At 40.5% G+C, this 18,275-nt stretch overlaps 3 protein-coding genes across 3 annotated transcripts in view; 2 read left to right on the forward strand and 1 right to left on the reverse strand.

Annotated features, from left to right (window-relative positions):
- Positions 1–18,275, forward strand: part of LOC134541835 (hemicentin-2-like) — a 169,459-nt gene that overhangs the window by 91,314 nt on the left and 59,870 nt on the right. The gene's annotated exons all lie outside the window — the stretch shown is intronic.
- LOC134542170 (uncharacterized) lies at positions 9,220–11,546 on the forward strand. Its single transcript, XM_063386194.1, has 2 exons — positions 9,220–9,641; positions 10,639–11,546. The coding sequence occupies exons 1-2, from the start codon at positions 9,349–9,351 to the stop codon at positions 11,516–11,518; spliced, it is 1,173 nt and encodes a 390-aa protein (XP_063242264.1). The 5' UTR covers positions 9,220–9,348; the 3' UTR covers positions 11,519–11,546.
- LOC134542187 (uncharacterized) lies at positions 12,647–14,978 on the reverse strand. Its single transcript, XM_063386242.1, has 2 exons — positions 14,557–14,978; positions 12,647–13,560 (listed from the first exon to the last, which is right to left on the reverse strand). The coding sequence occupies exons 1-2, from the start codon at positions 14,847–14,849 to the stop codon at positions 12,681–12,683; spliced, it is 1,173 nt and encodes a 390-aa protein (XP_063242312.1). The 5' UTR covers positions 14,850–14,978; the 3' UTR covers positions 12,647–12,680.

Here is an 18,275-nt window from a genome sequence, read left to right on the forward strand (position 1 = left end):
CTTGCGCATAGAGGCGACACCGCGCTAGAAGCACCAGCGAAGATCATACTTATCATCCCGCCTCACTAACACAGATACACCCCCGACTAGGCGGGACCCTTAGTACTATAAAGTTTCCCTTTGGCTTTGTGAACTTAACTCGCTCCATCCACCACAGATGGCAGCACCGTGGTTACACTTTCCGTTCCATGCGTCCTCCTTCCATTCACGAAATTATTCCTATTAAATGCCGTATACGTTTTATAAACAACCAACAATTGTTATATTAAAAATATATAATAATTAGCAGAAGTACTATATAAAAGAAAGCAAAAAATATGCAACTAACACCCTTAAAGCACGTTCATCGATCAACAATGTTCTTTTATTTATCTTAACAGAAAAGGGCTCGCTTTTAAGAGAGAAAAAAATAGCTCCAAACGTATTTAATTCTTAGTAATGTTAATTTCATTCTTGATGACTAGCAGCTTCCATAACATTTTAAAGTTGGCTTGGAAAGTTTGTTTGGTTTAATTTAATTAAATATATTTCTTAGTTAGAATTTATTTGTGTATATTCGTTTCGAGGTTTTTCTTTGAAGAGAAAATATTTCAATATCTAAGTAAAACCACTATTACAGGCTAGCAATTGTCACACACAGATCGGAAGTATGTGTTTTGAAGGCAGAAACTTTTTTTTACAAATGTAGATTTTTGACAGATGTGACACCGTCTTTACCAACCGCTTTCTTACCCATATTTGTGCAAAGTCTTACAAACTTTTTACCATCATAAATAAAATATTTACTCTCACTTTAGTTTAAAATAATTTCTGACATCATAAAAAAATCCTTGCAAGATTCCTAATTATGTATACGTCCGAAAATCCTAGTCTAAATTCGAAACATTTTTAGGTAAAGACTTTACATTATGTATTTTGTGCATAAAATACACATTACAACATTGCATTACCTAATTTTATCGGTAAGTTTATAAGTTATTTCATGACCTCGATAGCTTTACTATTATCAATAAATGTATACTAAACGTTATAAAAAATGTGTTTTTTTGTGATTTAGTATTTTTTGATTCGTTCTATAAATTAATTAAAATAACTAATTAACCAAATGAATTTTTTTTAAAATATTGTTTTTTCGACATAAATAATTCTTGAAAGTGAATCAATCTAACATGCCATATTTTTATGCGGTTAAATGTGGAGTTCGTAATGGTCACTTCATCCTTCGCCAGAAGAACCCTCGCTTGTTAGTACTTCACGTGCACTCATTCCCGTGTGTTATTGTGCAGCAATGCGCCCCACTCCTCCCGTGGGGGTCCTTTCATAACGGCCTCGTGTTGCTGGAAGTTGGTCTTGCCAGCAGAGGGGTGGGGGGCTGGGAAGGGAATACTGAAACTTCTCATTTGTGGAATACGAACTTTATAATTAATATTTGAGATAAAATCTGGCGCAGGGCCATAATTAAAAGCGGGTTGGCTTGCTCCAAGACACAATTCATTGCTGGGACGTCGGGAGAATGAAACGTAAGAACAAAGGTGAGGATAAACATAACCGCATCGTATATTTTAAACCTCTAACTCAAGCGGTAGCGGCCGCATGGTGATTAAAAAACAAACCGTATTTTTAAGTAATTTTCTAATATCTATCGAAATCAAACGTTCGATAAGAAATAATTATCTTGTGAAAATGAAGGAAGCTCGAATCACTGCTATCCTTCCTATATTATGCAAATCTATACACGTATTTTATCACCCGCCATTGAAAATGAGAATTTTTCCATTTTGTTGCAAAATCCCTTCTGTGAATTCTAAAAACATCGTATGGTATGTTTTTTTTAAATGTAGGTTTTATTGGGCTTATCAGTGTTCATTCAATTTTTTGCCGGTAGGATAATCAGGGCGCGACTTATGAGTTAAACTTGATCCGAGTTTACAATTAGATTCGAGTTTGCATTACATCAATACAAGAATGCTTTATCCATGATCAAACCCCGAGCATCTCGTCCGAAAGTTAGCGCTTCACCCAAATGCTCCGTGGAGGTCGGATACAAAATAAATTAAATTTATACCTTGCAAAAAAATATGCGATGATCTATGACCTCAGATAATTTGTGTCTGTTGAAAATCTGCAATTTATAATTAATTTAATTTTAACGTCATTTCGTTGAATTTTGACTGACTTCGTAGCCTTCGAAACAATTGGTAGCCTAAACAGTAACTCTTTATATTTTTATGGAATATGTCATCAAATGATGACTTGTTACTGGTGTTATGTTATTTGATTGGCGATGTGTACGAAAATTGTAATTACAAAATCGAAATTATGACATAAGTTTATACTTTCAAAAAGGTATCAAACAGGTATCTATTTCTCTTTACCATTAAAACTGTATAAGACAACTGACAAAAAATAATTATAGTGAAAATTTTATTTCAAAAATAGAAATGATGACTTAAGTCAATACACTAAAAAAAAAAGTCTCCATTACTCTTTGCATTAAAACCGTTATAAGACAGCTGTAATAATAATAGTAATAACTTTATTTTCGACATCAAAATGATAAATAAGTTCTACACTCGAAAACAGTATCCAGACATTTTACATTTCAAACGGTATAACATGCTGTAAAAATAATTATAGTAGATATATTTTCCAACTCATAAGAATTCCGAGGGAAAAAATTTTTTTTAATGATTTTTTCAACAGCTGTGCACAAACGTGAGCGCACGACGTAACGGAACACTGCTTCGCTGGTTCGCGTGTCCGCGCCTCGGTGCAGGGACCGAGCGCAGCGGTAAAGGGCGGCGATGTAATGAAACGGCTGACCTACAGCCGGTCGCGGGCGGCCGGAAAACACAATTGTCTGGCCACTGCCCCCCTCCACCCACCTTTAGGTTGTTGTTTTTTTTACCTCTACCCCTCACCGACCCTTGTAGGAATTCCTCGCACAATGCGCGGGTTTGGGAGTTGGGGCAGGGGAGGCCGCAGCTGTTAATGAGACCCCAGAAGATTAACTGGCTTCGACAAACATCTCCCCTTCCGCCTCTCCGACCCCATGCAACTCCCCTGGGCGATGGCCGCTTTTCATGCCCTTTTTCTCGCGCGCAGCCAATTTACCTGAAGGCCCCCCTCTCTCCCCCCCACCCACCTTCCCTCCGTGGCACAGGTCCAACTGCATCCTCAGCCACTCTCCCCCCCCCCCCCTCCCCGACCGGGGAAAAAAAAATATATCGATTCTCTCCGCCATTGAAAACAAATTACCAGGCAATCCCGCCGGTTCCTTCCCGGAGACTGGCCCCAGGTCGCGTCTCTCGCTGTCAGGCCCGGTCGTCGCTGCTGTGGTCCATGCAGGACGTGGTCTTCATTTAGCGCCTGTCCTGCTGCCGTGGCTGAAGGTGCTTCTGCGAGCCGGGTGGCTGCTGAGTGCAGCCACCCGCCACCAGGGGCGCCTGTGTCCCTGGTTGTCAGAACACAGTCCCGAATAAAAAAAAATTATGAAAACGGCCCTTGCGTCCAAGTTTGCTCAACTCCCCCCCCCCCCCCCCCGCATGGTGGACTTTATGGGGGACGCACCACAACGCCGAACGTACAATAACGCCGAAAACCATAACGCCGAATGCCAAATTGACCGCAACGCCGACGCTAGAAAACTGCTGTGTACCACAACGCCGAAATACATTTACGCCAAAAAAGGTCATTGCAGGACTGCCACAAAGGTTAGGTTAGGTAAGGTTAGGTTAGGTTAGGCTAGGTTAGGTTAGGTACACAAATTCATTCAGTTGTTTTTCATTTGGCACCTGTGCCCCCCCCTCCCCGCAGCAACATTTTTCGGCGTTACTGTATTTCGGCGTTGTGGTACACAGTAGTTTTCTAGCTGTCGGCGTTGCGGTCAATTTGGCATTCGGCGTTATGGTATTCGGCGTTATTGTACGTTCGGCCTTGTGGTAACGACCCGACTTTATGTTTCTACTTTGTCCAACCCTTCATTCAGACCATCCTCTGATATATTGTATTCTCTGCACATTGCGCTTGACTTAAGCCCAGGGTTTTCCCTGTGTCAACGCAGCTGTCAGTACATGCGTTTCTGAAGCTGCAGCTAAAAACCTCCGCAGCGTCTGATGGCTGTATATTCTTAAAGTGCGCAATGCAAGTCTCTCAGTTGCTCTTTAATGGAAATATTCGAATTTATTGTTGTTTTTTTTTTGCAAGCTTAATATAATTCCAAAGATATGACGTCAAACATGGTTTTGAAAACGTTATTGGTACATCATAGTATGGAACTTGTTGACATTAAAAATTTTAAATTTAAAATCTTACCTAATTCCGTTAAATCTAAGTTTTTTTAGGCTAGATAATGAGTTTAAAACATATTTTTAATATTGCTTTGGATTTCTCTTGGAAACCAACAAAAGGATTTTTTTCTTTAGAATACTTACAAATCAATGATAATGATGCATATTTAGATTATTGTTGACAGTCACACTTACAGTTCGTCCAAATCACCAACTAGTGCTAGGAAGGTGTTCATTTTAAATTCTCTCTTTTTTTTTAATTTCGTATTTAATTCTCAAGTTGAATATTATTCGATTGTCACCGAATGGTGGTTCTACTTACAAAATATACACTTTCTTTTTGTATATACATAACAATGATAGTATAATGCTACTAATAAGAATTGAAACTTATTTTTTCTTGGGAGAAATATGAGTAATGGATACATGAAATCTGTCACAATTATCATTTGACCAAAAACTGTGATATTTATGTTGCTTAAGCTTTGTAAATAATATTTAATGTTTTTACTTTGTGTCCGCTTTATTAATTCTTAAATTCAATATAAATCAGAAACAATGTTCAGTTATTGCTTAAGGCCTAAACAATATAGATTTGATACAGGTTTGTGTGTGTGAAATAAATAGAATACTTGCGTCTGGTCTTTTACTGACACATTACGTTTTATGCCCGAGAAATAGTTATGTTTAATAATGTTGTAGCACAGTCAGCGCAAAGATTTGTGCATGTTTAAGTAAAATAGTAAGTTTTTAAAATAAAGTATATTTAGCCCTAAAATTAATTAATAAACTTAATAATAAACTAAATTAAACTAAGTAAATTTATCAATATTTAGCATGTAAAGAATTAATCCGGAAGAAATCACAGAGAGAAACTGGCAACCACTTAGGATCAACAACCCAGTGTGAACGGAACCTAAAGTTTTGTGCGTTTATTTTTTTTGTCTCTACGTTGCTGTGTTTTATTTTTCCTGGATTAATCGTGCAGCGTTTATTGGATATATATAAATTGTTTGTTGGTTATATTTAACTTTATTCACTGTATATTTTACTGACAAGGATTTTACATCCGAATTATTTTAATTTTGAACATGCCTTTATTTTTTTTGTGTTTATGTCCTTTGCCGCCAAATGTTACGATGCTGCTTGACTGCTTATGATGCGCTACCATCCCTGATTCACCATTTGAAAACCTTTCCAAAGTTTCGTGCCCACGAAACAGCTCCGTAAGCTCGTAACGCACCACAACGCCGAAATACCATAACGCCGAACGTACAATAACGCCGAAATGCCAAATTGACCACAACGCCGATAGCTAGAAAACTGCTGTGTACCACAACGCCGAAATACATTAACCCCGAAAAATGTCATTGCAGGACTGCCACAAAGGTTAGGTTTTAAGTAAGGTTAGCACACAAATTCATTCAGTTGTTTTTCATTTTGCTCCTGTGCCCCCCCCCCCTTCCCCCGCAGCAACATTTTTCGGCGTTGTGGTACACAGCAGTTTTCTAGCTGTCGGCGTTGCGGTCAATTTTGGCATTCGGCGTTATTGTACGTTCGGCGTTGTGGTATTTCGGCTTTGTGGTAACGACCCGTAGAAGATGACCGAACTGCAGAGTCGTGAGAGACACACACGGGACACGGGTCTGGCGCGGACAGATGTGTCACGGCAGGGCCACGCAACTCCGGGGGAGGGAGGGGAAGGAGGACATGGGAGGGGGGATCCCGGTCTCGCGCAAGGGTCGGGGAGGGGGAAGGAGGACACGGGTTGTGGTGGGGGGAGTCACGGCGTGCCGCACCTGCCTGCAGAGTCACGCACGTGCCTGGAAGGGGTCGCGCGGAACGCCGGGAGTCCTCCAGCCGGCAAGCCGTCACGAGCTGCGGCGGTCCCCCTCCCCTCCCATCATCCCCCACAGATCCACCCAGTCACGTGCCACGCATCGCCACTTCGAGCCGCCACGAGGAGTGAGCGTGTTTCCTTCACGGCCCACGACACTCGTGCGACCACCTTGTATATACAGGGTGGCCATGAATATGTGTTACAAATTGATAGGGATGGTAGATGTAGATGTTTGGAAAACATTTTATTAACAAACCCATGTCCGGAAATGCATCCTTATACCTGAAACTGCGCAACAAACCAGTGAAAACATGTTGTGTTGTCTTACCGACTACCCGATTTGACGATCAGTGACCGCGCGAGTCACCGTGCATGTGTTACACTCGCTATTGTCGCAGTTGCAGAGGCGACATGGATGGCTGCACACTGGCAGAGCTAGCCGATATGTGTAGCCATCCATGTCGCCTCTGCAACTGCGACAATAGCGAGTGTAACACATGCACGGTGTCTCGTGCAGTCACTGATCGTCAAATCGGGTAGTCGGTAAGACAACACAACATGTTTTCACTGGTTTGTTGTCGCCTAGTTGCCTACCTACCCCTGTTACTTTGTTGCGCAGTTTCAGGTATAAGGATGCATTTCCGGACATGGGATTCTTAATAAAATGTTTTCCAAACATTTACATCTACCATCCCTATCAATTTGTAGCACATATTCATGGCCACCCTGTATAGTGGGCTTAGTGGAAAAAGATGGTAAGTCCACTTTTTTTGTGAAAATGAGTTAACTTTACAGATGAAGTTGTAAGGGCAATATCTTCGCCAATAAAACGTTTGGAAGTCCAAATAATGAATGATTGTAGACGTTTTCTTCTAGCTTTATTTCGGCAAGTCCATTATGACGCTATTCTGGGCAAGAAAAACTTGGTAAGTGAACTAACGGTCTTTTTTCCAGAAATTGGACTTACCGACTTTTTCCACCAAGCCCACGATATCAAAACACGTGGAAAGGGCCGGCAAACACTGAATAATTAACATGTACTTACGTTAATACAATATTTTCTCCGGGGAAATATGAATAAAAAAAAAATATTGTTTCACTGACAAATCACTTTGTTACTGCACAATGGCGAACCTTCTTCAAGTTAGAAAAACCTCGTCGTATAATTTTTGTATTTATTTGTCCTTTTCACCAGTCAATTAACAGAGGAATTTTTTTTTTTTTTTTTTTTTCGTGAACGTAAGACTTTTGTAGAAGGCTGTTGTGTAAGTTTTACCAGATTTTGATCCGCAACAAAAACTTTTATTTCCTAGACGCTTGGCCATCTAGGGCCCCACTTGCGACAAAACTTGCGCATTTTCTGTGATTCTGAATGAAATCCTTAAATAACGAGGGAACCCCCCCCCCCCCCCGCCACCCCAACGTATTTCTGGCATTATACTTAAAAACGATTTGATTTTTTTTAATTTGTAGTTACAGATAAGACAAACTTATCTAAAGAAAAAATAACTATGACTGAATATTAAAAGAACAGAAGCAGTACCTATTATTTGTAGCCCGATAAGGCCAGTGGTTATTTTAAGGAACTAAGAAATCTTGAAATATGCTAGAAATGAAACATGGTGGTGCCTCACACATATTGGTTTTACATGTTCTTGTCATTATTAAAAGTTAAGTGATTTTTCTGTAAATTTTACGCTACCTACTTTTCTCTCGCACTAATTTATCCGACACAAATTTTTTTAAGAAATAAATACATTGTAATATAATTGCTGTAAATAGTCGCCGCAGGTGATAACAATTACAAACACTTGCGCGACTTTTTACGCTAGTTGTATAACAGTAAATTATACATCTTGAAAAATTTTGTGACGGAACAACAAATGCAAGAGAGGTGCAATCTCAAACTAGAGTAATGAAAAATAAAATCTGACAAACCCCACCACCCACCCCGGCCGTTCCCGCTAGGCGACGTCACACCGACAGCGAGGATCTGGCGTCAGATCGGTGCGTTGTCGGACTTCCATTTCGGATTGCAGAGGGTCGTAAACGTGATGGATGCACACCGTCACCCGGTGCCGACCCTCCCCCCCTACCTAGATGTCAAACCCCTCGTTTCCTCTCTCTTCCTCTCTTTCTCTCTCTCATTCCATCCGCCGTCCTTTCCCCGTGACAACACCTCGCTAGTGATCGGAGCTTCCCCCGCAGGGAAGACCTGGCTGCCTCTGCGCTGAAGCCATTATTGATTCGTCACAGCTTGGCCACCTGTGCGTCGCCACCCTGCCACCCTGCCACCCTGCCACCCTGCCACCCTGCCACCCTGCCACCCTGCCACCCCGCCACCCCGCACTCACACCCTTCTCCGGGAACACCCCTGCAGTGTGTTAACGGTTCGACAGCTCGAGCTACGCGGCGATTGTCAGCAACATGCAAAAACGCAACCACACATTGAACATTAAGTTAAAAAATTTTTAATTTGTTCTCTTAATATTTAGTCAACATCTGCTTATATCAAGCTTAATTTTTTTAATATTCCACTATTTGATGTTAATTGCAGAAAAGTGGCTAAGTGTAAGAAAAGGCGCACTGCCTTAACTTCGCCGCCAATAAAGACGATAAATAAATAAAATAAATAAATAAATAAAACACAGCCGCGTGCACACGGCTTGGTCTCACACTCCATGTTGTTGTTTTTAGATTTATCGTCATCACTTTCATTCGAGGGGTTACTTCTGAAATCTTAACAAGATTGAATTTGTCGTCCTGTCACTAGTGTTGTTCGCGTGCGTTGTCAGGCCGGCCGCCGGCTGCCGCGCGCGGAGTCCTGGAGGCCTCGACCCTTCACCCTCCACCCCCTCCCCCGCGAGGGATGGGAGCGTGTCAGTCACGCCCCCCCCCCCCCTTCCGCCCCAAGCGCGGCCCGACCAGTTCTCAGGGATCAAAGACGACCTGGACGCCGACGTGTGGAGGATTCTGGGGGTCGTCGCCTCTTTGGAGGGGATAAGCGAGGCGTGCGCAGTCGGGTTTAAGGCTAGGTCAAACAGGAGGCGGACTCTCAGCGCGGGCGGAACGACCGCAGTCCGCCGCGGACTAGGGAAGCCAGACAGAATGCGGACAAGTTTAGGCGAACCAGTGTGAAAACAGTTGCTGTCAAGAGTGTGCAATGTGTGATATTGAATTCACTCTCTGTAATTCGTGTTTTCTTGTTGTCATTTCAAGATGTCCAGCAGTTCCTCTGACGAAGAAGAGTTACTTCTTATGTTCGCTTTGAGTAAAGCAAAAAGAAAAAGAAAATGGGTGCATGAAATAAATGAAAAAAGAGAGGTATTCGGCGAGTTTCACCTATTATGCTGTGAGTTGAGTTCATTCGAAGACCGATTTTTCACATATTTTCGAATGTCTCAAGAACAATTTGACAAATTACATACTCTCCTTGAACATAAAATATCAAAAGTGGCCACTAACTGGAGTAAACCCATTGGGACGAAGGAAAGACTAGCTATCTGTTTAAGGTAAGTAATACAATTACTTATTTAAAGATAATTTTTCTCTTTAGTTTAATTATTTGTACAATAAATTTACACTATATTTTTTTTACATAACACAATACAATATACATAGACAGCAGATTTTGAAATTTACTTTACATGCATTTACATAATTTTACATGTCTCCTTGGAATGTTTCGTACCATTCTTTTGCCGAATCGCCAGAGGTTGCATGGATTCCAACAAACGGTGGCTTGTTGGTATAGTTCAGATCGGAGTAATCCACTACCCCGGAGGAGGTAGCAGTACAGTTCGGTTGCCACGATGAACTACTTGAATTTAAAGGGGAGGATGGGTGTGAAGTTTCCACTTCGCGAAGTTCAGCCCGGCCAAACATTTGAGCCATCTCCATTTTTATAACTGCTTGTGTTCTAGGTGAAAACCTTTTAAATGTCTCCGCATAACTTAAGAAAAAGTGGTCAATACGGTCGAGGTTGTTCCTAGGTTTGTTGTCCCTTTTGTTATCTAGATACTTTAAATCGCATGAACATCTGTGCTAACGTCCTTTGGTTTGGATTTTTTCTGGGGCGGTATAATTTGGGAATCATCTGTCGCACAGCTACCTTCGTTGCTAGCCTCTTCTATCGGATCGTCTGTTTCACCCGTCTGTGGTATATTTGACGCGGTTACCCGTGGAGAAACTGTATCTTGAAGGAATTCCAAGTTTGCCGCCCAGGGCCAATTTTTAAACTTCTTTGCTGAACCTGTAGCTCCCTTCAAGAACTTGAGATACTTCACATATGAATCCCTCAAATTCTTCCATTTGAGTTCAACAGCTTCACCTGTACAAAACAGTATAAAAACATCATTTAAGCAGAACGATAAAATCAAAAACAAGTTTGAAACATAAGTAATAACTAAAACTCACATTAATTTTAATGTATAATAAATGTTACAATAATTAATTCTAATATATTATTCTATTTATGAAACTGTTCATGCTTCGTTTTTATTGTTTCAGGTATTTGGCTACAGGTGATTCCCATAACACTATTGCCTTTTCCTTCCGTGTTGGACGCACTACTGTTTCCAGCATAGTTAAAGAAGTGTGCATCGAGATATGGAACGTTCTACAACCGCTGTACTTGGCTACTCCAACAGAGGAAGTTTGGAGGAAATCTGAAGTTGGCTTTAGAGAACGATGGAACTTTCCCAACTGCATCGGGAGCATAGATGGGAAACACGTGGAAATCAAATGCCCTAACAAGAGTGGATCAAGTTATTATTGTTATAAAAACTTTTTTTCGATTGTTCTCTTGTCCATAGTTGATCCTTACTACAATTTTATTGTCGTTGACATAGGTAGTTATGGTCGGCACAGTGATAGTGCCATTTTCGAGAACTCTTTCTATCGCGATTTTGTTGATAACAAAACAATTCTTCCTCCAAAACCATTACCCGGGACAGAAACCCCCGTCCCTCATGTGTTTGTAGGTGATGAAGGGTTCAAGTTACAAACTTATTTGATGCGTCCTTTCCCAAGAAAGGCGGTCGTTGATAATATAGAAAAAAGAAGTTACAATAAACGACATTGCAGAGCACGACGTATCGTTGAAAATGCCTTCGGCATTTTAACTCAAAAGTGGCGTATATTTTTTAGACCTATCGAATGTAATGTTGATACAGCTGTACACGTTGTCAAAGCTGCTTGTTGCCTTCACAATTTTATTAGAGCTAACACAGAAAATGTCACAACTGATGAGCTAGAATTAACAGACGATATAACAAATCAACCCACCAATGCTTTCTCAGCCACTACTCCATTGAAAGAACGATCTAGTGATGCTGCCCATGCTGTACGAAACCATTTCGTTAATTACTTCAACTATTTAAGTTCGTAAATCATGATGTAAAAATTGTACAAAACTTGCAAAATATTATTACATATTTATATTACTGTTGCATTGTACGATTAAGCTCTTTGTAATGTTTTGTGTTAAATTGGAAAGTATAAATAAATGCGTATATATAGAAGATATCTCATTAATGAATACATAAAATAAAAATATGAATAAAAATAAAATATATTCAAACAATATATTATGAATATAGTGAATACATATAAATAAAAATTATCTTACTACTTTCATGTAGTTTCTCCGCGATATCTTTCCATGCTTCTGCTTTCGTCACTACATCTTTGTAGTCAGGATGACGAACATCATACAAAAAAACACTCTCCCGCACAAGATATATTAATTTTTCCGTCTCGTCAGCCATTGCTGTCCGCGCGAACTTTGTAGAAAATTACAACTGCTCCTCTGTCCGCTGCGGACTAGACTGGTCCGCTGCGGCAGACCGCCTTCTGTTTAACCAGCATGATGCAATCTAAGGTTACACTATGTCCGTGGCGGACGGGCGGCCAGGTCCGCGCGGACAGTCCGCCTCCTGTTTGACTGAGCCTTAAATCGTGTGCTCGATGTTAAGTTACAATTCTTAAAGGCTCAGTCAAACAGGAGGCGGACTGTCCGCGCGGACCTGGCCGCCCGTCCGCCACGGACATAGTGTAACCTTAGATTGCATCATGCTGGTTAAACAGAAGGCGGTCTGCCGCAGCGGACCAGTCTAGTCCGCAGCGGACAGAGGAGCAGTTGTAATTTTCTACAAAGTTCGCGCGGACAGCAATGGCTGACGAGACGGAAAAATTAATATATCTTGTGCGGGAGAGTGTTTTTTTGTATGATGTTCGTCATCCTGACTACAAAGATGTAGTGACGAAAGCAGAAGCATGGAAAGATATCGCGGAGAAACTACATGAAAGTAGTAAGATAATTTTTATTTATATGTATTCACTATATTCATAATATATTGTTTGAATATATTTTATTTTTATTCATATTTTTATTTTATGTATTCATTAATGAGATATCTTCTATATATACGCATTTATTTATACTTTCCAATTTAACACAAAACATTACAAAGAGCTTAATCGTACAATGCAACAGTAATATAAATATGTAATAATATTTTGCAAGTTTTGTACAATTTTTACATCATGATTTACGAACTTAAATAGTTGAAGTAATTAACGAAATGGTTTCGTACAGCATGGGCAGCATCACTAGATCGTTCTTTCAATGGAGTAGTGGCTGAGAAAGCATTGGTGGGTTGATTTGTTATATCGTCTGTTAATTCTAGCTCATCAGTTGTGACATTTTCTGTGTTAGCTCTAATAAAATTGTGAAGGCAACAAGCAGCTTTGACAACGTGTACAGCTGTATCAACATTACATTCGATAGGTCTAAAAAATATACGCCACTTTTGAGTTAAAATGCCGAAGGCATTTTCAACGATACGTCGTGCTCTGCAATGTCGTTTATTGTAACTTCTTTTTTCTATATTATCAACGACCGCCTTTCTTGGGAAAGGACGCATCAAATAAGTTTGTAACTTGAACCCTTCATCACCTACAAACACATGAGGGACGGGGGTTTCTGTCCCGGGTAATGGTTTTGGAGGAAGAATTGTTTTGTTATCAACAAAATCGCGATAGAAAGAGTTCTCGAAAATGGCACTATCACTGTGCCGACCATAACTACCTATGTCAACGACAATAAAATTGTAGTAAGGATCAACTATGGACAAGAGAACAATCGAAAAAAAGTTTTTATAACAATAATAACTTGATCCACTCTTGTTAGGGCATTTGATTTCCACGTGTTTCCCATCTATGCTCCCGATGCAGTTGGGAAAGTTCCATCGTTCTCTAAAGCCAACTTCAGATTTCCTCCAAACTTCCTCTGTTGGAGTAGCCAAGTACAGCGGTTGTAGAACGTTCCATATCTCGATGCACACTTCTTTAACTATGCTGGAAACAGTAGTGCGTCCAACACGGAAGGAAAAGGCAATAGTGTTATGGGAATCACCTGTAGCCAAATACCTGAAACAATAAAAACGAAGCATGAACAGTTTCATAAATAGAATAATATATTAGAATTAATTATTGTAACATTTATTATACATTAAAATTAATGTGAGTTTTAGTTATTACTTATGTTTCAAACTTGTTTTTGATTTTATCGTTCTGCTTAAATGATGTTTTTATACTGTTTTGTACAGGTGAAGCTGTTGAACTCAAATGGAAGAATTTGAGGGATTCATATGTGAAGTATCTCAAGTTCTTGAAGGGAGCTACAGGTTCAGCAAAGAAGTTTAAAAATTGGCCCTGGGCGGCAAACTTGGAATTCCTTCAAGATACAGTTTCTCCACGGGTAACCGCGTCAAATATACCACAGACGGGTGAAACAGACGATCCGATAGAAGAGGCTAGCAACGAAGGTAGCTGTGCGACAGATGATTCCCAAATTATACCGCCCCAGAAAAAATCCAAACCAAAGGACGTTAGCACAGATGTTCATGCGATTTAAAGTATCTAGATAACAAAAGGGACAACAAACCTAGGAACAACCTCGACCGTATTGACCACTTTTTCTTAAGTTATGCGGAGACATTTAAAAGGTTTTCACCTAGAACACAAGCAGTTATAAAAATGGAGATGGCTCAAATGTTTGGCCGGGCTGAACTTCGCGAGTGGAAACTTCACACCCATCCTCCCCTTTAAATTCAAGTAGTTCATCGTGGCAACCGAACTGTACTGCTACCTCCTCCGGGGTAGTGGATTACTCCGATCTGAACTATACCAACAAGCCACCGTTTGTTGGAATCCATGCAACCTCTGGCGATTCGGCAAAAGAATGGTACGAAACATTCCAAGGAGACATGTAAAATTATGTAAATGCATGTAAAGTAAATTTCAAAATCTGCTGTCTATGTATATTGTATTGTGTTATGTAAAAAAAATATAGTGTAAATTTATTGTACAAATAATTAAACTAAAGAGAAAAATTATCTTTAAATAAGTAATTGTATTACTTACCTTAAACAGATAGCTAGTCTTTCCTTCGTCCCAATGGGTTTACTCCAGTTAGTGGCCACTTTTGATATTTTATGTTCAAGGAGAGTATGTAATTTGTCAAATTGTTCTTGAGACATTCGAAAATATGTGAAAAATCGGTCTTCGAATGAACTCAACTCACAGCATAATAGGTGAAACTCGCCGAATACCTCTCTTTTTTCATTTATTTCATGCACCCATTTTCTTTTTCTTTTTGCTTTACTCAAAGCGAACATAAGAAGTAACTCTTCTTCGTCAGAGGAACTGCTGGACATCTTGAAATGACAACAAGAAAACACGAATTACAGAGAGTGAATTCAATATCACACATTGCACACTCTTGACAGCAACTGTTTTCACACTGGTTCGCCTAAACTTGTCCGCATTCTGTCTGGCTTCCCTAGTCCGCGGCGGACTGCGGTCGTTCCGCCCGCGCTGAGAGTCCGCCTCCTGTTTGACCTAGCCTTAAGTCAAAACTACATTTTCCAGTTTATGATTGACATAGAAGTCGTTAATTCCAACCACCAATCACAGCACAAAACACATGGTCGACCATTGTTCGAAATGGAGAAGCAGGTTTGAAATAGGTCATCGACAAATGGGATATCTATTTTTTTCGAAATGGTTGATGATTACAAATTACAAATATACGAATTCTAACCAAAAATACTGCCTCGCTCGGTACAATACCAAGACATAAACTTCCGGCTGAAAGGTTCCGGTTTGTTGTGATTGGTCGCTTCCCTTAAGTCTTAACGAAAAACATAAAATATGATCATTTCTGTTAAGTCTTAAGTCATCATATGGTTCGCGCACGACCCGTCAAAATTCACACACGACAATCATAAACCATTCCACTAGTTTACATAGAGTCATATGGTAAGTACACGACTAAGTCTTAATTCTTAATTTTCAATCGTAAACCCACCTTTAGTTCTCGACAGTAGTACCAGTAAGCAGACGTTTACCAAACCGACATGAACACTATCAGCCGCGTGAAACACTGTTGACAAAACAACAGTGGCGGGAGCATACGCAGACCATTGGTAGAGGATGTTGCCCTCCACATAGCCTCGCACAGGGTGCTTGCTGCCTTCCTTCTAGCTTCGCACAGGGTGATCGTCTGTTTTTAGCCTGGGGTATTCTCCTTCTTATAGCACTACATACAGAGTGCCCCTCTTTTAGCCTCTCTCAGGGTGCTGCTCTCATTATAGCCTCACACACGATTCCACCCTCTAACTAGTTTTCCGCAGGTGTCCACTCTCCTTTTAGTCTCACTCAGGGTACCCATTCACTTAGCCTCGCACAGGATGCTGTCCTAGCCTCGCACAGGCTGGTGCCCTCCATCTATCCTCCCACAGGGCGCTGCGTGTCAGCTCGCCTCAGTGCTCGTCAGCGTGATCGGGGCGGTAGCAGACGTCACTGACGCCACTGGCCGTTGGAATCCGCGGCGTGGCGAAGGCAGCGTGGAGGTAGTTCCTAGGTGCGCTCGTGTGGCGAGGGCCCGTGTTCGAACCCAACACCTCGGCATGGCTAAATTTTAAGAGCACCGAATGTTTCGCAGCCAACTATAATCTTTAGAGGTCTTGAAGCCACCCTTAATCCTCTAAGCATGACCGTGACGTAAAACCCTATCTGACAGTTCCAGGCGGGCGGGTGGTACGCAGGCCACGCCGGCTTTATTGCGGCCTGGGGAGCAGCTCGGGACTGCCCCCCCCCCCCTCAGCCCCCCCGCTATATCCCCGCAGGGTCGCGCCCCTAATTGGCAGGCTGCGGCGAGCAAGGGGAGTGGGGTGGTTGTTGGAAACTTGCGAACAGCTTGTTTCGCCGGCGCAGCGCGACAGGAGATGAAACGGGGCCGATTCGCGATTAGCCCCGCGCTATTGCGGCGAGGCAGGCCACAGCGCTGGTCCGAGGGTGATAGCTGCCTTTATCTGGGCAAGCCACGCTGAGCGCATAGGCCAGCACGTTATGGGGATTCAAATTTATATACCTTCCAATTTATTTTTTTGTTTTATTTTTACTGTTTTAAGAGCACGTAACACCTGTAGCCAAGAAAGGTAGAATGGAGTAGGTATATTTCCAACATCTCTTGAGCTGCTACAATGTTATTGTAAAATTTTATAGGCAAGAGTTCTTGACTGCTGTCTCATATATATGTGTGTGATAATGTTTTAATGTTTTAAAAGTCCAGAGGCTTTTTTTTTTTTTACGTGTTGAAAAAATTTGAGAAGAAACGTTGAATCCAAGAGAGTTATTGAAAATAATTTACAGGAAAAGCCCTTACTGAATAGTAACGCCAAAAAAATAAAGTAACCAACATGGCTGGTGACATCGAGCCTGTTCGCAATCCGATATTCCTGAGAAATATTGAAAAAAATTTTAGTGCAACTTTCTTTGCTCAATCTCTGCTCGCTCAGGAATGCTTCGCATCTCGAGACAATCAGGTCTGCTCCTGGAAGCTATAGGCCCTTTCTCTCGCGCCCGACGTCTGCAGAACGCATTCGGAATGTTCTTTATTTATTTCTTAGCCTTCCTCTCTGGCGGAAGCTTGCGCGCGGCGCGAACACGAGAAACCTCTCAGAAGTGCGCGCGGTATGTCGCCTACACTACCGCCATCGGGCGGCGCTTGACAGAACCTCGTGGTCGCTCGGACAGATGCTTCTGCGCACTTCGCGCCCGCCATCTTGCAGCTTTTTAATTTTACCTGTGATCATCAGTTTTCACGTAATTAATGGACGCACCCTAAAAAGAAATAGAGCCCTTCAACAATGGGTAACACAGCTAGTAGATAATATTTTTGTTATTCATCCCTAGTTAGAAGTGGAATTCCAGAAAATGCTAAAGAGCATTTGTATTTTTTTAAATTTTTTTTATTAATATTCAATATTTTAAATCCCATTTAGATGTATGAATTTTTTTTACTATAAAATCAGAACTACCTAACTCATTTGATTACGAGAAATTAATAAAATTCACCTGGTTACATTTTTCTTTAGTTCCATAGTAAAATAATATTTTTTTCTCCCACAATTTGGAAAAATATATGATCACACGTCGATTCTCCACACAGTATAAATACTCCATAGTATGCAACGATACTGAATTTGATTCTCAGTCTCAAGGACATCTTTATGTAGGTAATCATTGCAAGTATTTTTTTTTCTTTTCCTTATAAGAGCTAAAATTGTTTTAGGTAATTCAATTACAAAAGCGTAGACATATCAAGAACTAAATGTTACATATACCTAAATATAATTTTTATAATAAGAAAATCAAGGATAAATGTTTCGATATTTCTGTAACCTTAAATATCGACATGCCACTATTTTATTTGCATCGATATCATTCAAACGATATAAAGAAAGAATTGTATATCGATATGTGTAAAATGTTTCCATCACTTCACAGGAAAAAAAATTCTCTACTTTTACAAAAGATTCTTTTGAAAATTATTTTTTGCATAGCTATATGAATCACGTTTTCGAGTTGACTGTAGGTATTACGAAAGTTGGTTTTGATTTTATACTTTAATAATTAAAGTATAAAATCAATTATTGATTATTCATTCAAGCATTTTCAAAAATTATGTGACAATACATCGGAATATTCAATTATTGGACTTTATTTTGCGGTTCATGCTTGATAATGTACGCAGTTAATACTGGAAAGCCATTCAGGGAACGCATGAAACTATTGGG

Source organism: Bacillus rossius (genome assembly GCF_032445375.1).
Source record: "Bacillus rossius redtenbacheri isolate Brsri chromosome 4 unlocalized genomic scaffold, Brsri_v3 Brsri_v3_scf4_2, whole genome shotgun sequence".
Classification (NCBI taxonomy): domain Eukaryota; kingdom Metazoa; phylum Arthropoda; class Insecta; order Phasmatodea; family Bacillidae; genus Bacillus; species Bacillus rossius.

Bases quoted from the DNA above. Each gene is read 5' to 3' on its own strand.
- LOC134542170 (XM_063386194.1), top strand. From the start codon at position 9,349: ATGTCCAGCAGTTCCTCTGACGAAGAAGAGTTACTTCTTATGTTCGCT. The intron at 9,642-10,638 runs GTAAGTAATACA...TTATTGTTTCAG, and splicing joins AGACTAGCTATCTGTTTAAG to GTATTTGGCTACAGGTGATT.
- LOC134542187 (XM_063386242.1), bottom strand. From the start codon at position 14,849: ATGTCCAGCAGTTCCTCTGACGAAGAAGAGTTACTTCTTATGTTCGCT. The intron at 13,561-14,556 runs GTAAGTAATACA...TTATTGTTTCAG, and splicing joins AGACTAGCTATCTGTTTAAG to GTATTTGGCTACAGGTGATT.